The 23,919-nt window shown below is 40.8% G+C and overlaps 4 protein-coding genes across 10 annotated transcripts in view; 2 read left to right on the top strand and 2 right to left on the bottom strand.

The window, feature by feature from the left end:
• The window catches only part of LOC112219368 (guanine nucleotide exchange factor VAV2), a 1,336,992-nt gene that overhangs the window by 483,082 nt on the left and 829,991 nt on the right, over positions 1–23,919 (bottom strand). The gene's annotated exons all lie outside the window — the stretch shown is intronic.
• Positions 518–9,184, bottom strand: LOC112226295 (N-acetylmuramoyl-L-alanine amidase). The gene is made up of 6 exons (XM_024390680.2): positions 9,055–9,184; positions 4,758–4,892; positions 3,652–4,497; positions 3,221–3,431; positions 1,027–1,321; positions 518–599 (listed from the first exon to the last, which is right to left on the bottom strand). The coding sequence occupies exons 2-6, from the start codon at positions 4,867–4,869 to the stop codon at positions 585–587; spliced, it is 1,479 nt and encodes a 492-aa protein (XP_024246448.1). The 5' UTR covers positions 4,870–4,892; positions 9,055–9,184; the 3' UTR covers positions 518–584.
• LOC112226296 (trafficking protein particle complex subunit 5) lies at positions 5,516–7,372 on the top strand. The gene is made up of 3 exons (XM_024390682.2): positions 5,516–5,607; positions 6,343–6,615; positions 6,737–7,372. The coding sequence occupies exons 2-3, from the start codon at positions 6,346–6,348 to the stop codon at positions 7,031–7,033; spliced, it is 567 nt and encodes a 188-aa protein (XP_024246450.1). The 5' UTR covers positions 5,516–5,607; positions 6,343–6,345; the 3' UTR covers positions 7,034–7,372.
• On the top strand, positions 8,158–23,767 carry LOC112226297 (mucolipin-1-like). 3 transcript variants are annotated; one of them, XM_042302275.1, is made up of 15 exons: positions 8,158–8,296; positions 8,446–8,515; positions 15,512–15,750; positions 15,849–16,010; positions 16,208–16,364; positions 17,368–17,449; positions 17,676–17,772; positions 18,321–18,420; positions 18,563–18,669; positions 20,664–20,813; positions 20,946–21,047; positions 21,196–21,318; positions 21,449–21,655; positions 21,873–22,011; positions 22,104–23,767. In XM_042302275.1, exons 1-14 carry the CDS (start codon positions 8,294–8,296, stop codon positions 22,002–22,004), a joined length of 1,731 nt encoding a protein of 576 aa, XP_042158209.1. In that variant the 5' UTR covers positions 8,158–8,293; the 3' UTR covers positions 22,005–22,011; positions 22,104–23,767. The 3 variants fall into 3 exon arrangements, with proteins under 3 accessions (XP_042158209.1, XP_042158210.1, XP_042158211.1); XM_042302277.1 differs by lacking the exon at positions 8,158–8,296 and adding an exon at positions 8,309–8,363; XM_042302276.1 differs by lacking the exon at positions 8,158–8,296 and having other exon boundaries at positions 8,303–8,515.

A 23,919-nucleotide genomic window follows, 5' to 3' on the forward strand; every position in this document is an offset into this window, starting at 1 on the left:
TTTTTTTTACATTTTACAGTAGGTGACACTAGTGAGCTGCCTGTGACCAACAATCAGATTATGTACTAAACCTATGACAATGTAGATTTATGAAGACCTAGCTTTCAGCCCATGAACTGAACTATAGAATTTCTCATATCACAAACTGCATCAATTTGTGTATTATGCACAAAGGGGCAGGGTTAGAGCGTCGGGCCAGTAAGAGGTTGCTGGTTCAAATACCAGCACAGATAAAGTGAAATAATCTGTTGCTGTGCCCTTGAGCAAGGCACTTAATCCTAACTGCTCCAGGTGCGCTGTACAATGGCGCCCCTGGCCGTGACCCCACTCCCTGCGGGTGTCTCACCAAGATGACCAGGTGTACGTAATGAAAAATAATAAAAGCTGTCAATTGACTGATTGGAGCCGACGCAAAACTGACAACATAATTTCCTGACCTATTCAGATCAGCTCTATCAGAGCAGCTATCAGAAAGTCATATATAACAGATGTTGATAAAAAAAAGGCAACACTGGCATTTTAGATATGAAATATTTATTCTGTGATACTGGTCAAGATTAATCACTCCACTTTTCACCATATCTTCAGTTTTGAACCTCCTGGGGAAAATGGAAAGAATGAAAGTAAGTTTGTGGAGAGATAAGACCATTAGACATGAAATAACAAAAACACATAGGCCTATTCATTGTTAATAACAGCCTTATAATCCCCACATATACATATACACACAGATGTAGGCTCTTAATTTTAGTCAGTTTGCTACAGCAGGAAAATAATCCAGCAGCAACAGGAGATTTGAATTTTTATGTGGATTATAATTAATGAATATTTTTTAGGGGTTGATACATTTTTTGCAATGAAAAATCAAGTCTGAGATTTCAAAGTGGAAAATGCAAACTTCAGAAGCATTTGTAAACCTCAAATACACTACAAATGTTAAATGTCCTGCATTGCAGGAAAGTTATCCTCCAATAGGGTGATCAAATTAAGATCCAACATCTGTACATACTGTACATACTCTCTTACCCCAAAGTGCTCCCAGCCTGTGATCTCTGAGTAGAAGGCGTCTCCAGGACAGGAAGTCTTAACCAGCTGTCTGTGGCCATACAGGGTGAAGTTGCCGACCAGTCGCCCGCCTCCCACAGCACAGGATGCCAGACGATCTCTCACCAGTTCCATGGTCTGTTGTGATGGTAATCTGGAGGTGTAGTCACCGATGAATGACACCCCGTAGCCCTTGGAGTTATAGCCCTTAGTGTGGGCCCCTTGCCAGTGCCACCCACGCCCTTCATAGAGGTACCCGTCAGAGCCTGCCACAAAGCTGGAGGCAAACATCGGCAAGGGATGAGTCATTCATCATGAGTGATTCATCATCAAGTCACATCTTGCTTGGTAAACAACAATTCCCAGAAGCATTGGACAGTGGCTAATTTCTGACTCCTAATTATGAGAGCGACACACACACATACTGTATACTCAAACTTGACACATTACATAAGCATTGTGGTTTACGGGGAGGCTGTGTAGTGTCCAACTGTACAGCGCCTTCAGAAAGTATTCACATCCCTTTACTTTTTTCACATTGTCGTGTTACAGCCTGAATTTTACATTTCTTAAATTTAGATTTTGTGTCACTACATACAATACCCTATAATGTCAAAGTGAAATTATGTTTTTAGGCATTTTCTCAAATTCATTAATAATGAAAAGCTGAAATGTCTTGAGTCAATAAGTACTAAACCCCTTTGTTATGGCAAGCCTAAATAAATTCAGGAGTAAAAATTTACTTAACAAGTCATATAATAAGGTGCATGGACTCGCTCAGTGTGCAATAATAGTGTTTAAAAGGATCCGCCCCTTTTTTTTCAATTTTTGCCAAAAAATTCAAAGCAAAGATATGCATATATTCTTTGTACCATTTGAAAGGAAACACTTTGAAGTTTGTGGAAATGTGAAAGGGATGTAGGATAACATAACACAATAGATCTGGTAAAAGATAATACAATGAAAAAAAACCCGTTTTTGTACCATCATCTTCGAAATGCAAGAGAAAGGCCATAATGTATTATTCCAGGCAAGGTGACATTTAGATTTTGGCCACTAGATGGCAGAGGTGTATGTGCAAAGTTTTAGACTGATCCAATGAACCATTGAATTTCTGTTCAAAATGTTGTATCAAGACTGCCCAAATGTGCCTAATTTGTTTATTAATAACTTTTCATGTTCAAAATTGTGCACTCTCCTCAAACAATAACATGGTATTATTTCACTGTAATAGCTGCTGTAAATTGGACAGTGCAGTTAGATTAACAAGAATTTAAGCTTTCTGACAATATCAGATATGTCTATGTCCTGGGAAATGTTCTTGTTACTTACAACCTCATGCTAATCGCATTAGCCTACTGTACGTTAGCTCAGCCATCCCATGGACAGGACACCGATTCCGAAGAAGTTTTAACATATTTTTGAATAACTACCTCATCTCTGTAACCCGGCCTAAACATACAATTATCTACTGTATAAGGTCCCTCAGTCGAGCAGTGAATTTCAAAAACAGATTCAACCACAAACACCAGGGAGGTTTTCCAATGCCTCGCAAAGAAGGGCATCTATTGGTAGATGGATAAAACAAAACAAAAAGCAGATTATGGGTATGCTTGTCATTGGCAAGGACTGAGGAGTTTTTTAGGATAAAAAGTAATGGAATAGATCCTAGAGGAAAACCTGGTTCAGTCTCCTGATAGACTACAGAGACACTGGGAGACAAATTCACCATTCAGCTGGACAATAACCTAAAACACAAGGCCAAATATACACTTGAGTTGCTTTCCAAGATTACACTGAATGTTCCTGAGTGACCTAGTTACAGTTTTGACTTAAATTAGCTTGAAAAGCTATGTCATTACTTAAAAATGACTGTCTAGCAATGATCAACAACCAACTTGACAGAGCTTGAATATAAAAAAAATAATAATAATGTACAAATATTGTACAATCCAGGTGTGCAAAGCTCTTAGTGTCACGCCTGCTCCTGCTCCCCCTCCCTGGCGCTCGAAGGCACCGGGCTCCCCAGCATTACACACTCCTGACACCATCATTACGCACACCTGCCTCCCCCCATCATGCGCATCAGCGATTATTGGACTCAATCACCTAAGTCAAGGGGTATTAATACTTTCTGAAGGCACTGTATATCCTAAGACCTATGTACTACACATACCTGTATCCAATATCGTCCCAGCCCCGGTCATCCTGGTGAAAGCGTTGCATGGACCTCATGTCTGCAGAACACTGCTGAAAGGTGAGACAAGGCTGGCCAGGCTGGTATGTGTGGTGGATGTACATGAACGAGAGGGGGAGGGACAGGGGGGTGGGGGTGCCCCGGTATGGTGCAGCCCCCCACTGACACCGTGGGATAATAGCTGGACAGTCTAGAGGTAGGGCGATCCAGAGAGATATTGAGTTTTAACATGTTTATCCACTCCTTTTTTCAACAATAACACCATGTCTCAATTATTGTTACTATTTGTGCTTTCTTGGATCAAAGTCAAAATTATTCCAATAAATGTTGACCTATCCTTTTTAGCTTTCCCTGGACTACAGTAACCCTCTGTATCTCCACTGTCTCCCTCTGCAGTGGGGTTTACTTACCCATGTATCTGTGGACAAACTCCTTTATTCCTTCCCTCACCACAGCTGCCAGCTCTTCCTTTTCCTGTGACAACATTGTGGAGTGGTCGATCAGTCTCCTCTGAAGGACAAGGGATCTCACCACCTGCCTCTGCAGGAGGGGGGGCCTGGCCAGTTCTCTGAAGTTCTCCCTGCGTAGGCGGCTGATCAGACGAGGAGCAGTGTCCAGTCCTTCCCCCTCAAGACGATGACAGTAGTACGTCCTCAGTAGGCTACTCAGCTTGAGAGGACGCTGGGACTGAGCTGAGACCTCCATCCCTAGAATCACACCATCCATACCGCCATTAACCAGGGCATCGGTGGCGAGGGAGGGCTTGTCGGAGAGGGTGAAGACCTGAGGCGAGGTCACGTCATCCCAGCAGCCATCAGGGCCCAGGCGTTGGGAGAGGAGAGAGCTATGGAAGCGCTGGAAGGACAGACCCAAGTTCCTAGCCAGAGTGAGGGGGTACAGGCCACGGACTTGACACCTCGTCTTAGACACTAGCCCAGCTTCAATACCCAGAAGGACTGGGCTCATAGCAACCGTGGTGCCATCAGCAGTAAGGACAACCCCTTCCTCTCTACCTCTCTCTGTCACCTGATGGCGCACAGCTCTGCCAATGAAATCTGAGAGATTGGAGTCCATAACTGGTGCCTCTGAGGTGCTGTCCTCCCTGATAGTGCCCAAGAAGTGCTGCATGAACTCATCTCTGAGACCAGCTGCCCTGCGCAGGCCTCTCAACACATTTACAGGCTCCAGTCCAGGGTTTCTGTATTCTACCTGCTCCAACACTCTGATGAAGTCATCCATATGCTGGGAGAATGTGACTGAAATCAGAAAACACACTTGTTTACATTTGATAATATTCAGCATCGCTTTTCTATAAACGGAAACTAGATACTGTTTTGTACTGTGTATTAATAACTGCACCCTATATTTCCTAAAATAGCATTTTCTTGCAACTTCTTCCTCTAAGTAGCTGTAATGCATTTCCTTGCTGACTTTCTTTCTCTCTCTCGAAAAGAGTTTGACTGCTCACGACCTCTAAATAAATTGGAAAAATGTGAACACAAACAGATTGAGTTACCTTTGGTATCAGTGTGAGCACTGACCAAGACCACAAGAAGGATCAGACACCATTTCCAGTGCGGTTCCATTGGAGAAATCATTGAGTCTTCGACGCCCTGTGCTCCTGACATGTATTATGCATTGCATCGCCTACCTTGAAACATTTATAGGAAGGAAAACACATCAAGTGGATTATGCAACCACTGTACAAACAGATACGGTGCTGGTTAATTTGAGTCATTTGAGGGACATGGTGTGGGAAATTGGCAACTGTTAGATAAGTGTGTGTGTGTACATGTGTGTTTGTCCTTATGGCTCAAGGTCTTTCTGAATTTAAATATTTCATTTTTTACATTATTGCATTACACCACTGTCACAAGTACAACCTTTAGGTCTGCAATTTATTTTCCTCTTCTCCTCAAGTACTTTGTATAGACTGTTGTTTCATAATATCTCAATATTAAACAAAATTCTGTTAAAAAGTACTGTACAGCAGCATCATATTGTATTTTGTGTTTAGGTAACAGTATCTTTTAAATCACTGAAAGGTATGTGAGGCATGAGAATGCAAGCATGTACTTGTTCCTTTTCCAAATGGCTCTAGAAATACACAGCAAGAACTCACAAAGGAAATTTCCATGCATCATTTAACAGGAATATATTTTTTTAACCATGCAATTGACATTAGGAAATCTTGCATTTTTAAAAACTTTTTCAAAGCATGTCATTTAGATTACACATGTGGAAACAGGTATGTGTCAGATGAGCACATGCACTGCGGTTCACAGATCAGTGCTTTACTAGAACAAGACACGTGACCAAAACAGGAAGTCACCAACACAACAGCAGGCTAAAAACATTGAAGCACGGTAAGTGGTTTTAGGTCCTTGTATAAGAATAATGAACTATATAAATAAATATATTTAATGTTAGCTTGTTAACATTCTGAATGACTGAGTTCTGGCCTTTCTGTCGTCGAGTGAGTTCGCTAGCTTGCTTGACAATATTAACTAAATTTGCACTAGCTAGCAGCTACATTAGCCGGCTAGTTACGCTAGCATCCAATATACTTTATCTTCCCCTTTCGTCTGCACTAGCAGCCACTTTGTTGTTTCTTCAACGCAGTTAGCTCTTCCTAATTCACGGAATCGTCGTTGGCTAATCTCTTTGCATATGTACTGCAGGTAAAGATTGCCACAGCCCGCACATGCGCCGAAGCTGGCCCTTTAAAGGCGCGGCGACCTGAATCCCAAAACAACCCCCATAGGCCCTACCCCTTTCACCTGATTTACGCGCGAGGCACGTGACTACACAGCGAGCTGTGACGAATTCGAGAAGTGTGAGCCATACTACCACCATAGGCACTTGTTAAGATCTACAAACAAAACAAAACAAAAAACTCACTTGTTAAAAGACGGATAGCTACACATTGTGGTTGAAGATCCTGCCCCCTAGGCTAGTTGAAAGTGTTATCTATCTATAGCTAATTCTCTCAGATCTTCACTTGCCTAGGGTAGTGGTGAGGGGTTAATTTGGAATTGACATGGCTAGCATATTATCACTTCAGGCTATTTTACTTCTATTTACAGATCATTCTCTTTCAGAAAATGGACACTCGGTTCACGAGAGGAAAGTCAAACATCCTGGAACGGCCTCTAACCCGTCCCAAGACTGAAGTCAGTGTGAGTGCCTTTGCACTGCTCTTCTCTGAGATGGTGCAGTACTGCCAGAGCCGCGTGTACTCTGTGTCCGAGCTGCAGCAACGCTTGGCAGACATGGGTCAGAGCGTTGGCGCCAGTATGCTGGACGTGCTGGTGCTGAGGGAGAAGAATGGGAAGAGGGAGACCAAGGTGCTTAACATACTGCTCTTCGTCAAGGTACGTGCTTGCATGGGCTTAAGGTAGATAAGTGCATATGTAACAGTCTTATAAGGTGTAACACTTGTCATTATGCCCATGCATAAGTACATGTCTATAATTTTCAATTTGCTTCATATAGGTGTCAGTATGGAAAGCCATGTTCGGTAAGGAGGCAGACAAGCTGGAGCAGGCCAACGATGATGACAAGACCTACTACATCATAGAGAAGGAGCCACTGATCAACGCTTACATCTCTGTGCCCAAGGAGAACAGCACACTAAACTGTGCTGCATTCACCGCTGGCATCGTAGAGGCCATTCTCACACACAGTGGCTTCCCTGCCAAGGTCACAGCCCACTGGCACAAGGGCACCACGCTCATGATCAAGTTTGATGAAGCTGTGATAGCCAGAGACAAGGCCCTGGATGGCAGATAGATGAGAGAGTGTTGGTGTACACATGATAGAATAAGAGAGTGATGAAGTTGATCATCATTATCACTATTAGGTCTCAATATGCTCTGGCAAGTTAACAAGCCAGTAATGTGAGATATGGACTGAGTGAATGATTGGTCTGTAGGCAAGTCTGCATATGAGTAGTTGAGTTGTGAATATACAGTATATTGAGAAGTGAAACCGGATGTCTATATCACCACATGAGAGAGTAAATATGAATGAATGATTATAATGTTTATCCCAATTCTGAGCTATTGTATTTATTTGGTCCAAGAAGAGTCCATATGAGATGACATTTATAAAGGTCTATGTTTCTTGTGAGTCTCCTCAGTCAGTCAACCCTTATCTAATGACATTCTCACTGACAGTGTATCTTAAACCATCTCTCAAGACTGCATAGGATGTATGTGAATGTCATCTCTTTTGTTTTTGATATCCCAAGACATTTCGGAATCACACAAAGGACCAACACATTGACGATATGGGCTGCAGTATAATACATCAATATGTGCAATGGTTTACCCTCCAACTGAGTTCAACATGGTGCAATTAAAGACTGGCATTGTGTTCCCTAAACAAATTCTATTTTAAGCTATTATTCAAAATATGTGAAATTTGAAAGTTATCAGTGGTCATTTCCATAGAGCATTATGTTGGCAAAAATGTCCTGACTCAGGTTTGTAGGTGTAGTTTTCTTTTACACCTTTATTTGTTTCTATCTAGACATGTTTGAAATACTTTTACTGTTTATCACCGTGTGTAAGCATTTTAGCGCTTAACTGATATTAAGACTTGCTGAGTAATTCTAAAGATCAGGTGATCGATCGTATGTAGAAAATCGATGAATCCAGGGGTGTGTTCAATGTGTTCGCTACGTTCAACAATTTGAACTTAACACATACATTTTAGTAATTTCGAAAACGCTATATCTACACGTTTTCCCTAGACTTCCTTGTACGTTTTTGAACAGAGTGTGACGTACATTTGCTCCTTACGGTGGGTGTGCCGGAGTGTAGCTTGAAAGAAATTAGTGACATTTAAAGGGCAGCGGACACATTTTGAACCCATAACCCCTCCCCGTTTTTCAACTGGTCGTTCATTATGACACCGTTTCCGTTGTACTGAACGCAGCCTAGCTTTGATCGTTTGACTATCAATGCAATGGGTGGGGCCACAAACGCTATCACGAATTAGATATTTTGAGACCAATGACCATCAAGGCATATCCAGATAACATGTCACATGGTGATTGTCATGTGACTATTGGAAGCTGCGACTTTGTGATTGTGGAGCGCAGCGTCCCTATTCTCTTGTAATTTGTTTCCTCAATGTTTAGCTTTCTGACAGTCCTAAACTAATATTTCTATGAATTTCTTAAATTGTATTATTCGTAGGAATTCATTCATGTCCTACAAAGCATCGCCATGGCATCATTGAACTGTAACTGCATCCAAGACGGTACAGGTTGGTCATGTACTTCAATTTATCAGTCTAAGCCTCATTTTCAAAGTTAACCAGCATTTACCAAACTCGGTCCTCGGGACCACAAGGGGTGCACGTTTTGGTTTTTGCCCAAACACTACAAAATTATCAAGGCTTGATGTTTGGTTATTGATGATTTAAATCAGCTGTGTACTGTTAAGGGAAGAAGCAAAACATGCACCACGGGTCCCGAGGGCCGAGTTTGGTCAACCTAAAGGTGTATAAAATAACACTTCATAAGGATAATGTATTTGTTGTATAGTGTTAAATGGGAAGACTGCGTCATCTGTGAGTGCCTAGCATCGCAATAGGCTAATTGTATGTCAATAATTCTTCCATTGCTGTATCGTACCTCGCCCAAGAATATACTAAATGTTATTTTCAGAGGCGAATTGACTCTGGCAGCCAAATAATCAATCTAAACGTGAATCGATCCTCAATTGTGGTACGCTTCTAGAAACATTAAGCTTTCTACTTTCATATCACCAAAATAATTTAACAAATTCCAAATATACACTTACTGTATCCTGTTTTAACTGTTGCAGCCGGCAATATTTTTCAGTTACAACACGTTTGTGGCGTCCTCGTTCCCACACATGTGTTGGGAGACGCAGATAGCTAATTAGCACAGGTAGTCGCCTCCGACTTCCGTAAACAAACCGAGGTAAAATTGGTTTTACATTCAACAGATATTCAACAGACATTCGCCAAAAGAAATGTTACATATGTAAAAAAATCAACGTTTTCACTGATTATGACATAATCATCATACTAGGTTTGATTTAGTCTATAAATGTCTAGTATACTTTTCAACCTTTGCTTTGAATAGACATTCCAGTTTTGATTTGATAGAAATACATCAAATCTAAAATATTGCATTTAAAGATGAAGAAATCAATAACTAATTCAGTGATTGTTGCAGAAAAGTGAAAATATGCATTTATTTGCAATAACTTTAAAGAAATGTTAATTTCAAGTACAATTTGTTCTATATGAAGTTAGACTATGTAAACATTGTTTACATAAAGTTGTAATCTTACATTTTATGCCAAATCAATGTTAGCATTTTTAGTGCAACAATTCCACCTTTTAAAGTAGTTACAAGGCACAAAATCCACTTATTTCTATGTCTCTCATTTAACAGCTAAGAGGCCCCTTCCAATCATTTTCTATTTTGGCTTTGTTCAAGTCCTTTGTCATCCCCAGACAAGCTGAATGGTACCATCTCCTGAGGTAATAGATTCAGCTGTTGAACACTTAAATGCAAATGTTTAATACCCCGGGTATTCCCAGAACACATTACGGAAAGTCTATAGTCAGTGGTCACTTTATTAGGTACAACTACCTTTGCATCTGGAACAGCGTGAATTCAAAACAGTTGAAACTGGGAAAGGAGAGAGACTGTTCAAGTTATTAAGTACAGTTGGCGTTTACTACAGTCAGTACAAGTTCTGGAACTTTTCTGAGTTACAAAAGACCATCAGACTGTCATTTTGCACATTCTAAAGTTCAAACAAACAGTAACAGAATACCTGAATACTTCTCTGCATGCTTTAGTGTGTAGCAAGCCAAGACCATGGGACTTGGTGTATGTAGGAGCAATTTATTTTTGTGAATAGGGTGGTGAACCTGGCAACTGAGTGTAGATATCACAAACAACTAATTTTGAGCAGTGTCTGTCTGTTATACGTTTGATCAATGGGTATAATGGTAAATCTGATCCACAAGTTCCTCATAGGCTCACTTGGATATATAGAGTTGGAGGTAAAGAAAAAAATAAATAAACGAGGACATTAAAACAATGGCAGAGTTCTTTCATCTACATCCATTCACATAAAATATGGATTTTAAAGTATAAATACCCTTCTAAGACCACTGTCTTTCTGGATGTTTTAAAATGTTTGTAAATAGTTATATCCGTAATGAATTTGAATTGAACAGGATATGGTAATACCTATGTAGGTGATGTAGTTTCTCCACTGGTATAATGTGTGGTAGTTGCACACTTCCCTGCTGAATTATGTAGAGCTGATTTTGGGGCAGCTGATATATTTTTTTTCATGATCTTTTGTGGGAAAAAAATGAATTTTGTGCTCGCAGTTTGAAAGAGAGGGAGCAAATAGCATAGGCACAGCCTGGTTGAAGTCCTAGTTTTAATGGTTAGTGCCAGTAGATTGCAGAGGGGTTCATATACAGTTCAGAGGCAAATCATAATGTAAACATTTAGCCCAAAAACAAAACATGTACCGTCCACTTCTTATATTAGTGCTTTTGTTTGTTATGGCTTTATCTTTGCAACTCTGCCCTAGAAGGCCACCATCCCAGAGTCGCCTTTTCACGATTGAGATTTGTGTTTTACGGGTACTATTTAATGAAGCTGCCAGTTGAGGACTTGTGAGGCATCTGTTTCTCAAACTAGACACTCAAAAGTACTTGTGCTCTTGCTCAGTTGTGCAGCAGGCCTCCCACTCCTCTTTCTATTCTGGGTAGAGCCAGGTTGCGCTGTTCTGTGAATTGAGTAGTACACAGCGTTGTACGAGATCTAGTTTCTTGGCAATTTCTCGCATGGAATAGCCTTCATTTCTCAGAACAAGAATAGACTGCCGAGTTTCAGAAGAAAGTTCTTTGTTTCTGGCCATTTTGAGCCTGTAATCAAACCCTCAAATGCTGATGCTTCAGATACTTAACTAGTCTAAAGGACAGTTTTATTGCTTCTTTAATCAGAACAACATTTTTCAGCTGTGCTAACATGATTGCAAAAGTGCTTTCGAATGATAAATTAGCCTTTTAAAAATGATAAACTTGGATTAGCTAACACAACGTGCCATTGGAACACAGGAGTGATGGTTGCTGATAATGACCATCTGTATGCCGATGTAGATATTCCATAAAAAAATCTGCCTTTTCCAGCTACAATAGTCATTTACAACATTAACAATTTCTATACTGTATTTATGATCAATTTGTTATTTTAATGGACTAAAATGTTGCTTTTCTTTCAAAAACAAGGACATTTCTAATTGACCCCAAACGTTTTAATGGTAGTGAACGTTATGGTTCACTCTTAGTTTTCCATATCTCCACTGTGGAATGTCCTGGTCTTCTTGATCCATCCACCTGTCTTCTTTGTTAGTCAGGCCTGACCCCTTCATCCTGTAGTTTATTTCAATGTAATTTAATTTAAGATGACTGAAGATGCAGAACATTCTGCCAGGCCCCTTCTAATAGGGTATAACAGACTCGTTAGGACTTTGACCACACACACTCTAGATGGACTACATGCCCTCTATCAAATCAAAACTGGAATTTTTACAACAAAAAAAAAAGTTGTAAAAGTATGCTAGACATTTATAGAATAAATCATACCTAGTTTGATGGTTCTGTGAGAAATGGTGAATTAGTTATTGATTTATATAGCTTTAAATTGCATTTGAAAGATTTTGTTTCCATCAAAACAAAGGTTGTAAAATTATGCTAGACATATATAGAATAAACCATATCTATTTTTATGTTTCTGTGACAATGAATTAGTTATTGATTTTTGCCATTTTAAATAGATTTTGGCGAATGTCTGGCGAATGTCTGAATATAAACCAACTTCACCTCGGTCGTAAACAAGCACTTTAACATGGAAATATGGCTGTGTGGGAACTCTATAAAGGTGTATTAATTGCAGTTTTTTATTTTTGGAAAATTATTTATTGATATGGAAGTGAAGTACCATGTTTCCATAACTGTATCCCTTGCAAGGCCTATTTGCTTTTAGTGCTAGAGGCGTCATTACGGACCTTGATTCGATCCCGGCCTGTATCACAACCTGCGGTGATCGGGAGTCCCATAGGGCGGTGCATAATTGGCCCAGCATCATCCGGGTTAGGGTAGGGTTTGGCCGGGGTAGGCCGTCATTGTAAAATAAACGTGTTCTTAACTGACTTGCCTAGTTAAATAAAATACAAATGATTGTGTCCAGTTTTCTGAGGGTTATTAGACTATTCCATCATTGTCCCACCAAACATACTCAGAACATGGTTGCCATATTGTCTGAACATAAGTTAATGTTCTAGACGAGTGTCACAGAAATGTTTTTGCTACATTCCCATATCAGTTGTCAGGACATCGGCTGATCATTTACAGGGCTTTCTGTGTAGTGGTTTAATGTTGGTGGGGCATGTTAACCTGTTTTAATGATATTCCTGAATCACTATGATCAATAAAATAGATTTTCTCGAGTACTTTTAAGAGGTGATATTTACTTCAAATTGCATTTGTCCTATTGCTTAAGCCTATCAGAGATATCATTATTGGAACAGTGGTTAGGGCATTCGTCATTGGTAATGGAGACCTGGGTTCCACACCTGCTAGGAGAGTCACCCTACTTTCTCAGCAATATACACTGAGTGGACAAAACATTAGGAACACCTTCCTCATTCATTTACACCTGCTTCTGCCCTCGGAACAGTCTCAATTCGTTGGGGCATGGACTCTACAAGGTGTCAATTGTTCCACAGGCATGCTGGAACATTTTGACTCTAATGCTTTCCATAGTTGTCAAGTTGACTGGATGTCCTTTGGGTGGTGGACCATTTTTGATGCACAAGGGAAACTGTTGAGCTTAGAAAAACCCAGCAACGTTGCAGTTCTTGACACACTCAAACCTGTGCACCTACTACTATAACGTGGTTTAAAAGGATCTTATCTTTTGTTTTTTCCCATTCACCCTCAATGTCACATATAATCCATGTCTCAAGGCTTAAAAATCCTTCTTTAACCTGTATTCGGCACGTGACAAATAAAATTTGATTTGATATGTAGGTGAGGAGACAACCAGTGTAGACCTTAAAGTGACATGCTTACTTACAAGCCCTTAACCAACAATGCTTTAAGAAGTAAAAAAAAAAAGTGTTAAGTAAAATAGAAAATATAGTAACAAATAATTCAACAGCAGCAGTAAAATGACAAGAGAGACTATATATACAGGGGGTAACGGTACAATGTGCAGGGGCACCGGTTAGTCGGGCTAATTGAGGTAATATGTAGGTAGTTAAAGTGACTATGCATAGATTATAAACAGAGTAGCAGCAGCATAAAAATAGGGGTCTGGGTAGCCCATCTATACTGATTTTGAAGTAGATTTAAAAAGTGACATCAATAATGGATCATAACTTTTATCTGCTCAGTCTGTCATGAAAAGAGGTGTTCCTAATGTTTTTCATGCTCAGTGTTTGTTAATGTCATTATTTAGCTAGTTACAACACTATAGTTGGGCCATGTCCTGTCCAGAAGAAACCCTTCCCCCTCCTCCCTAGGCACTTGTGTTGATCTGAAACAACTTGATAGGTGGCAGGCTGTAAGTAATTGGGTGAATGCACTGAGGTATATCTCAGCTCTGTTAAAAGTACACTCAAGAAAAACATTTATTGATCATAGAGATTCAAGAAAACAACAGGTTAACATGCCTAACCATCATTAGACAACTACACTGAAAACCCTTAAAATGCCTAAATAAGTAGCCCTTAATCAAATCAATGATGAGACTGGTCAGATTAACCAATATAGGTATTTCAGTTAATAAAAAATACCTTATTTACATAACTATTCAAACCCTTTGCTATGAGACTTGAAATTGAGCTCAAGTGCATCCTGTTTCCGTTGATCATCCTTAACATGTTTCTAAAACTTGATCGGAGTCCACCTATGGTAAATTGAATTGATTGGACATGATTTGGAAAAGCACACCTGTCTATATAATGTCCTACAGTTGGCAGTTCATGTCAGAGCAAAAATCAAGCAATGAGGCCAAAGGAATTGTCCGTACAGCTCCGCGACAGGTTTGTGTCAAGGCACAGATCTGGGGAAGGGTACCAAAACATTTCTGCAGCATTGAAGATCCCCAAGAACACTGGCCTCCATCATTCTTAAATTGAGAATCGATGGCCAGCTCTCTTCCTAGAGCTGGCCGCCCAGCCAAACTGAGCAATCGGGGGAGAAGGGCCTTGGTCAGGGAGAGCAGAGCTGACAGAGCTCCAGAGTTCCTCTGTTGAGATGGGAGAACCTTCCAGAAGGACAACAATCTCTGCAGCACTCCACCAATCAGGCCATTATGGTAGAGTGGCCAGACAAAAGCCACGCCTCAGTAAAAGGCACATGACAGCCCACTTGGAGTTTGCCAAAAGGCACCTAAATGACTCTGACCATGAGAAACAAGATTCTCTGGTCTGATGAAACCAAGATTGAACTCTTTGGCCTGGATGCCAAGCGTCATGTCTGGAGGAAACATGGCACCTCCCTACGGTGAAGCATGGTGATGGTGGTCAGCATCATGCTGTGGGGATGTTTTTTAGCGTCAGGGACTGGGAGACTAGTCCGGATTGAGTGAAGATGAATGGTGCAAAGTACAGAGAAATCCCTTGATGAAAACCTGATCCAGACCTCAGACTTGGGGTCATTGTCAACAGGACAACGACCCCAAGCACACGGCCAAGACAACGCAGGTGTGGCTTCGGAACAAATACAGGTGTGCCAAGCTTGTAGCGTCATACCCAAGATGACTCAAAGATGTAATTGCTGCCAAAGGTGCTTCAACAAAGTACTGAGTAAGGGGTCTGAATACTTATGTAAATTTGATATTTCAGTTTTTTTTGTTTTAATACATTTACAAAATGTCAACTTGTTTTTGCTTTGTCATTATGGGTTATTTTGGGTAGATTGAGGGGGAAAAAAACATCAATTTTAGAATAAGGCCAACATAACAATGTGGAAAAAGTCAAGGGGTCTCTATTTTTTTATTGAATGGGCTATATCATACCTACTGATCCAATGCATGCTTGAATTATATAATTATAGTAAAATTACAATACCACATCGCTTTCCCACTTCCTTTTTTTTCAGCAGCAATATCAAGCTTATTAGTGCCCTTTTCAAATATGCCTTCCCTATGTTGTATGTAGAAACTCATGTCTGTCATTGATTCTCTCTCAGAGAAGGATGAGCTGTTCTCACCTGTGAGCAGCTACAGGTCCGATGACCTCAGTGGCAGGAACCCCCGGGTCACCGGTCTGGTAGACTCAGAGCTCAGGCAACAGCAGCAGGAGGAGGAGGCACTGCGGAGGAAGCTCAAGTACTTTTTCATGAGCCCCTGTGACAAGTACCACGCCAAGGGCCGCAAGCCCTTTAAACTGGTCCTGCAGCTGCTCAAGATCCTCATTGTCACTGTACAGGTGGGCCTTTACTGAACTGAAGAATTGGTGTTCATGATGGGTCTTCTGTTGATTTTTCAGTGTTTTAACCCTTAATCCCCTGTCACTCCCTTTTCTAGTTAGTTCTGTTTGGCTTGAGTAACCAGATGGTGGTGACATTCAAGGAAGAGAACACAGCATCCTTCAAACACCTTTTCCTTAAAGACTACCGGGATGGCTCTTCAATGGCAATCCACACACAGAGTGAACTCTATAGCCATATTTATTATGCTGTAGATCAGGTACTAGTATCTCAGTATGCAACACTAATCAGAGACCGGCAGATGAGGAACTTCTCAACCCTCTCATTTTGTTCTATGTAATGCCTTGTTATTAAATTATCTTTTGTCTTCCTTGTCTGTCTATATGATATCTTGCTATTAGTATAACTTTATGTTACCTATTCCATATATCATCCTTTCTATTTTCTTTTCCTCAGTTCCTGGCTCTACCACAGACATCAGTGGGGCGGTATGCATATGTGTGGGGTGAGGGTGTGAATGAGAGTGCCCTCTCTCTGTGCCAGCGGTACTACAAGAGGGGCATCATCGACCCCATCAACGACACCTTTGATATCGACCCCAAAGTTATTACCGGTACCCTGGCCGCATTCTCCTTTTTGTTCATTAAGTTGTCTATCAAATTCCACCTCCATGTATTTGACATCAGTCTGTTGGTCTTGTTTTTTTTAATCCACTGCCAGTTGTCTTTGGCCCATCAGGAAGTAACTGTTATTGACTCAAAGCTCCACATATGTCAAGAGTTGCCCTCTAACCGTGCCCTACTTTCAGTGCTGAGATTAGATCCTTTCCATAAAAGCATCAACCATATAAGTGCTATTTCCACTAACATCAGCAAAATAATAGAGAGCTGGCCAAATGGATGTCTTCTGTTCGATTCACCTGCTAATTTCACAAAGATGGTTTATTGGCACAGTTTTTTTTTAATGTGTTTTGGCACATGTTATCAAAAGTGGTTGAGTCAAGGTTGGCAACTAAACAGAAGTAGTTAAGATAACCTAGTATTTCAAAATGTTGAAGTTGTGAAAGTATTTTCCATTGGCTTTGGGGGAAAAAAGTGAATAACAGAATACTTGCAAGTGTCAAATGTACATTGAGTGTACAAAATATTAGGAAGACCTGCTAATTCCATGACGTAGACTGACCAGGGGAATCCAGGTGAAACTATGTTCCCTTATTGATGCTACTTGTTTAATCCACTTCAATCAGTGTAGATGAAGGGGAGGAGACATGGATTGTGTATGTGAGCCATTCAGGGGGTGAATGGGCAAGACAAAAGATTTAAGGGCCTTTGAACGGGGTATGGTAGTAGGTGCCAAATGCACCGTTTGTGTCAAGAACTGCAACGTTGCTGGGGTTTTCATGCTCAACAGTTTCCCATGTGTATCAAGAATGGTCCACCCAAAGGGCATCCAGCCAACGTGACACAACTGGGGGGGGTGCAACACAATATTAGGAAGGTGTTCCTAATGTTTGGAATACTCTGTGTAGATGCTTCTGGAAATAAATCTCCTTGATTTCTGTTTTTGTTCCTACTCTCTCTCAACTTGCTTTTATTCCATCCTTCGGTCTTTTTCAGATTGCATTGGTGTGGACCCACTACCAGACCCTCCTTCTCCTGATTACAGTGACTACAAGAACTTCACTCTCCAGTTTCACAAGTGAGACACACAATGGTGTCCCTTGCTCCCTCTCCCCCTTTTATTCTAGCCCATTTTTGTCCCATTTTTGTCATTTTGTCAGTTCTTATGTTAATATATTGCTTATGGTAATGCATTACATATCAACATGGAACATTACTGGGTAATATCACTTCTCTATTGAGATTACATGCATGCATTCCTTTTACTGGATCTTGTCTCTCGTCTTCTTCTTCTTGGTCTCCAGGCTGATCAATGTGACCATTCAGTTCCAGCTGAAGGCCATAAACATCCAGACCATCATCAACAATGAGATCCCTGACTGCTACACCTTTGCTATTATGGTGAGATGACCTACTAATTTCCCTTGAACAGCCCAGTTTCCCCTATATGCATTTAAATTGTGGCCTCCACAAATGTTTTAAAATGTTTTCAGTGTAAACTTAAGCGACTAAATACAGATATAATGTATGTAGAAAATATAGGATGGCGCAATATATTTAGAAATAAGAATCATTGAGAACTAACTATCACCAAAAAGAAACTAGGCAGTCATGGCATGTGGCCCCCACTGATTTTGTTATAATTTGAGTCACTCCGAAGGCATAAGAACACAGCATAAACCATGGCGAAATGTGTAGAATTGCAGAAAATTAGCTTTAAAACAGCAAAATTGTCTGTGGCCAAGAGGAGGGCCTCTAAAACCATGCCATTGGCCATGCCCACTAGCACGCCACACCCCTTCGCTCAACTTTTCCACTGCAGCTGAAAAAAAATCATAGGGGAAACACTGCAGCCCCACACAGCCCACGTTATCTTAGACAGCTGTTATAAAGCCACGATTTGTGTTGTAGCTACGTATACAGTGTGTGTGAATTGTGGTTGCTGTCAGGTTGTCCTGGATAACAAGGCTCACAGCGGCAGAGTGAAGATCAGCCTGCTCAACCATGCCTCCATCAAGAAGTGCAAAGACCCCAACGTGTGGGGACATGGTGAGAGAGCGAGGATGGGGGGTACTGCTTGAGATTGATTAACTTCTTTCCTGCTGTTCCTTACTAGCTGTTTGCCTCTTCCTTCCCTTCACTCCCTGACTTAATTCATTCAAACAACCCTCCTTTCTTCTTCCTCCTATAGCGGAGAACTATGCACGGGAGGCTTTTGACGTGCTGGTGGCCATAGTGTGTCTGCTGTCCCTGCTGCTGTGTGGTCGCTCCATCCTCAGAGGAGTCATCCTACAACATGTAAGACCAAGGCTGACATTGTAATTTATATGAACAAAAATATAAATGCAACAATTTAAAATATTTTACCCATAGTTCATAGAAGGAAATCAGTTAATTTGGCCCTGATCTATGGATTTCACAAGACTAACAAACAAATGATAGTCCCACTAAGCGCAAACCATATGGAATGGCATATCACTGCAGAATGCTGTGGAGCCATGCTGGTTAAGTGTGCCTTGAATTCTAAATAAATCAGACGGTGTCACCAGCAAAGCACCCCCACACCACTTCCTCCATGCTTCACGGTTGGAACCACACATGCGGAGATCATCCGTTCACCAACTCTGCGTCTCACAAAGACACGGCGGTTGGAACCAAAAATCTAAAATTTGTACTCATCAGACCAAAGGACAGATTTCCACCGGTCTAATGTCCATTGCTTGTTTCTTGGCCCAAGCAAGTCTCTTCTTATTATTCATGTCCTTCAGTAGTGGTTTCTTTGCAGCAATTCGACCATGAAGGTCTGATTTCATGGAGTCTACACTGAACTGTTGTCTCTTACTTGACCTATGTGAAGCATTTATTTGGGCTGCAATTTTTAAGGTGCAGTTAACTCTAATGAATTTATCCTCTGCAGCAGAGGTAACTTGGTCTTCTTTTCCTGTGGCGGTCCGAATTAGAGCCAGTTTCATCATAGCGCTTGATGGTTTTTGTGACTGCACTTGAAAAAATGTTTAGAGTTCTTGAAATTTTCCACATTGACTGACCTTCATGTCTTAAGTAATGGACTGTTTTTCTTTGCTTATTTGATCTGTTCTTGCCATAATATGGACTTGGTCTTTTACCAAATAGGGTTATCTTCTGTATACCACCCTACCTTGTCACAACACAACTGATTGGCTCAAACGCAATAAGAAGGAAAGAAATTCCACAAATGAACTTTTAACAAGGCACACCTGTTAATTGAAATGCAATCCAGGTATTCTTGACTTCAGAACGTTCCGTGAATAAAGCTTTTTGTCTATTTAGCCGGGCCTCCGTCTGTTTCATTCGACCAGGATCTTACAAATTCTGGTTTGCAGACGGAGAGTAATAAAATTAGATTGGGTGATGTACCTGGAGAACATAATTCTCTTATCACTACCTCATGAAGCTGCTTGAGAGAATGCCAAGGGTGTTCAAAGATTCCATATGTGTTATTTCATAGTTTTGATGTCATCACTATTATTCTACAATGTAGAAAATAGTAAAAATAAAGAAAAACCCTTGATTTTATTGATTTTATTTGGATCTCTTAGTCCCCATTTGGACTAATCTTCCAAGAGTCCTTAACATTAAAATACAATTTATAATACAGACTTTCACATACAACACACTATTACAAACATACATGAGTAGGTGTCAGCTTGCGACCCCATTTTCATATCAATCAATCAAATGTATTTATAAAGCCCTTTTTACATCAGCCGATGTCACAAAGTGCTATACAGAAACCCAGCCTAAAAGCCCAAACAGCAAGCAATGCAGATGTAGAAGCACAGTGGCTAGGAAATACTCCCTTGAAAGGCAGGAACCTAGAGAGGAACCAGGCTCTGAGGTGTGGCCAGTCCTCTTCTGGCTGTGCCAGGTGGAAATTATAACAGTACATGGCCAAGATGTTCATAGATGACCAGCAGAATCAAATAATAATAATCACAGTGGTTGTAGAGGGTGCAACAGGCCAGAGTAAATGTCAGTTGGCTGATCATTCAGAGTTAGAGACAGCAGGTGTGGTAGATCGACAGTCGAACACAGCAGGTCCGGAACAAGTTAGCACGTCAGGTGAACAGGTCAGGGTTCCTTAACCGCAGGCAGAACAGTTGAAACTAGAGCAGCAGCACGACTAGGTGGACTGGGTACAGCAAGGTCATATCAGGTGACCCCCCCCCCCACACACACAGTGTCATGACACCTAGTTTGGGAACCGCTGGTTTATTCTGTTCATTTGTCTGTCCCGTCTCTGTGTTTGACAGGAGTATGTCCAGTTCTTCAGACACAGACTGAATCACAGTGTGTGCTGGGCAGACAGGATGGAGTTCATTAACGGCTGGTTCATCCTGCTCATCATCAGTGACCTGCTCACCATCACCGGCAGCTTCATCAAGATTGGCATAGAGTCCAAGGTAATACAGAACAATGCATTGCTTTTAGTTTCATATCTTTCCAGGCCTGCACCAGTCCCCCCACTTTTAGAATTAGACAGAGCAAATAATATCATTATTAATACAAATAATTTAAATGACTCTGTCCTTCAGAACATGTCGTTGTATGATGTGTGTGGGATTCTGCTCGGTACCTCCACTCTGCTGGTGTGGGTGGGAGTCCTCCGCTACCTCAGTTTCTTCCAGAAGTACAATGTGAGTGATGTAATCAGTCACACAAAAATGCACACATTGACATTTAAGTTGAATGGCTTTCTGGGGAGGTTTTGCGTCACTTCCCACTTTTTTTTTTCTTTTTCCATGTGTAAATTTGTCTTACATTTTCTCTCTTCCTCATTCTCAGATCCTGATTGTGACGCTGCGGGCTGCCTTCCCTAATGTAATCCGCTTCTGCCTCTGTGTAGCTGCCATATACCTGGGTTATTGCTTCTGTGGCTGGATCGTGCTGGGTCCTTACCATACCAAGGTATTTGGTCATGGACAGGATGCACACATGTATTTGTGTATTTTTATTATTCATAAAAAATATCACAAATTGCTGAAACTGTGAAAAATAAATGTGTTCTAATACACCAACCCATCCTCTGTCCCTGCAGTTCCGCTCTCTGTCCATGGTGTCAGAGTGCCTGTTTTCTCTGATCAACGGGGACGATATGTTTGTGACGTTTGCTGAGATGCAGAAGAGTGGCACGCTGGTGTGGGTGTTCAGCCAGGTCTACCTCTACACCTTCATCTCCCTCTTCATCTACATGGTGCTCTCCCTCTTCATTGCGCTCATCACCGGAGCCTACGATGCCATCATGGTACTGTGGGAGGGATGAGGGGACTGATAGAAGGGGAGGATGAGGGATGGTGGGTGGAAGGAGTGAATGGAGAAATGCAGGACAGATGATTTACTGACGTTAAAATAAAAGATGAAGTGTTGATGAGTGCCATATGGAGAAAGGGTGCAATGTACCGGAAGTAGGATGGAAGAGGATTCTTTAGTCATTTTTATCGAAGCACTCTGTCTCTCTACAGGCCCAAACCCAGGAGCCGATGCACATCACAGACCTGCATGCTTTCATAGCAGAGTGTACTGATACACCTTGCTCTGGAAAGTTCCGTGGCCCAGAGGCATCCTCCTGTTCATTCTTCTGCTGCTGCGACTGAAGAGAGAGTGAGTGTTTGTGTGCGTCATTCAAGGTTTGATGTTTTTGTCTTTGAAGTAATCTCAATTCCATTGACAGGTTGGTTATTTCTCTATTTCAGATCCTCCAGTGGGAGGATGTCTTCTTGGTGATCGGACCTTAGAATACACTGTCCTCTGTAGGATGTGGCACTTCGGTGCATTTAAATTCAGACGGGTACAGTACAATGTACAACTTACTAACTGCTGTAGATCGCACATTAATATTTAATATACCAGTTCATTGGGTTTTTATAGCTAACAAGTTACATTCATATGGCTAGCACATTCTGCTAGCTAATTCATGACTATAATACAACCTAATAGCTAGCTGTCCTTTCCGAGAGGAAACTGATTTTGCACAACGTACTGTATATCTGAATATGTTTTACTAAATAGGAGTTTTATTTATGGTGCAGTTTTGATTTATATTGTTGAATTGGGTCTGCATGACCCTATGACTGAGGGATGGCAATGGTTTAATTGTGCTTTACTGTGCCTGGGGGGCCCTGAACATTATGATTGTCCTCTGAATCATGTTTATGACAGAGACGCACACTAACAGACAGGCTGAAACGTGCACACCGTAATGTACTGTATTTTTAGGGAAGGCTACTCACTCTTTGGTCCTTTATTCCCTTTTCCTCCTCTGGATGGGATGACGACATGTTCAAGGACGGGACCTGCAGCCGTAGTTAGTCATCAATATGTATGAAGCCTTTGGTGTAAAGAGACAGGTGACCCTGACCTGAACACCAATGTACTGCAAGACCGCTATAGTGGGTTTTATAGTGCACTGTACAGACTCTATATTGCTGAGGAAAAGACACATTTTAATTTTAAACAATGCTAAATGTTTTTACCACCCTTATTCATTATTTTGTTGGATGACTGTTGCACCTGACTGAAATACAAAATATTATTTTATGAGATATCTGACATTGTTATATTGAATTCAGTGTTAATTTATTGAATCTCTCTCCAGGCAAATTAATTCTGCAAACCAGTATGTGGTCCAAATCATGACTGAATTATCATATTTTATCTGTTTTATTTGAAAAACCATTTGAAGTGATAATGTAATTTAATTGTATGAAATGTTATGAAAGCTTATAGTGATGTTCATTAGGAGAAAAAAGGATTCATTGCGCAAGATTCATAAGCGATCAAAAGGAAGGGAAGAGTTGTCAGTATAGGACAAATAGAGAAATCATTGATGTGTACCCAGAATGTACTGTTTCTGGTGAAGGTGTTTTTCCATTAAATGTTTTCAAAAGTGATTTATTCAAGTATGTGTTGATGACTAGAAATGTACTTTTTTTTTTTTCCCTTCCCATTCTTTGAATGTTTTTACTTAGTACATTTATCTTGCTTGAGATCAGATACACATGTACGATGAGCCATGATGACAGAACTAGAAGCGGTGCTAAAGTCTCATGGCATGCAGCACAGTGGCGTAGAAGATTACTTGTAAGGATTGTTGTTGTAGTGTATTTCTTCACTACATGTGTTTTATACTCTGCTAACGTGATAATTTCTGATGTATTTCTCATTGTTTTACTCTGTTATGGTTGGTTAGACTGATACTAATAATTTTAGTATGGCCAAATTGCTCAACATCTACATTTTGGATGAGAATGTCGCTTGTACATATTTATTTTTAAAGCTGTTCTCGTTTTTTTCAGTACATTGCATTTCTGTGCCACCTCTCTGGCTAATACCAGTAAACCACCTCCAATTAAAACTATTGAAAGCGTACTGTTTATTTCTACCAAGCAGTCCTATTTTCTGGTGATGTGGTCCATGTCGCTTTTCTGCTCTCTCTCGTCAAGAACATTTTACATTTAGTCCTCTTCATGGTCAATGAGGCAGAACAACACTTTCCCTTTGTCAGTTATG

The sequence above is a fragment of the Oncorhynchus tshawytscha genome, linkage group LG20, assembly GCF_018296145.1.
Source record: "Oncorhynchus tshawytscha isolate Ot180627B linkage group LG20, Otsh_v2.0, whole genome shotgun sequence".
Classification (NCBI taxonomy): Eukaryota; Metazoa; Chordata; class Actinopteri; order Salmoniformes; family Salmonidae; genus Oncorhynchus; species Oncorhynchus tshawytscha.

What these genes read in the sequence shown, in the direction of transcription:
- LOC112226295 (XM_024390680.2), bottom strand. Translation starts at nt 4,869, where the DNA reads ATGTCAGGAGCACAGGGCGTCGAAGACTCAATGATTTCTCCAATGGAA. An exon ending in GTTTGTCCACAGATACATGG is followed by an intron (nt 3,432 to 3,651) that starts GTAAGTAAACCC and finishes CCCTACCTCTAG; the next exon opens with ACTGTCCAGCTATTATCCCA. An exon ending in TGGGACGATATTGGATACAG is followed by an intron (nt 1,322 to 3,220) that starts GTATGTGTAGTA and finishes GTTTGCCTCCAG; the next exon opens with CTTTGTGGCAGGCTCTGACG.
- LOC112226297 (XM_042302275.1), top strand. An exon ending in TTCACTCTCCAGTTTCACAA is followed by an intron (nt 17,450 to 17,675) that starts GTGAGACACACA and finishes CTTGGTCTCCAG; the next exon opens with GCTGATCAATGTGACCATTC. An exon ending in CCCCAACGTGTGGGGACATG is followed by an intron (nt 18,421 to 18,562) that starts GTGAGAGAGCGA and finishes TTCCTCCTATAG; the next exon opens with CGGAGAACTATGCACGGGAG.
- LOC112226296 (XM_024390682.2), top strand. Translation starts at nt 6,346, where the DNA reads ATGGACACTCGGTTCACGAGAGGAAAGTCAAACATCCTGGAACGGCCT. An exon ending in ACATACTGCTCTTCGTCAAG is followed by an intron (nt 6,616 to 6,736) that starts GTACGTGCTTGC and finishes TGCTTCATATAG; the next exon opens with GTGTCAGTATGGAAAGCCAT.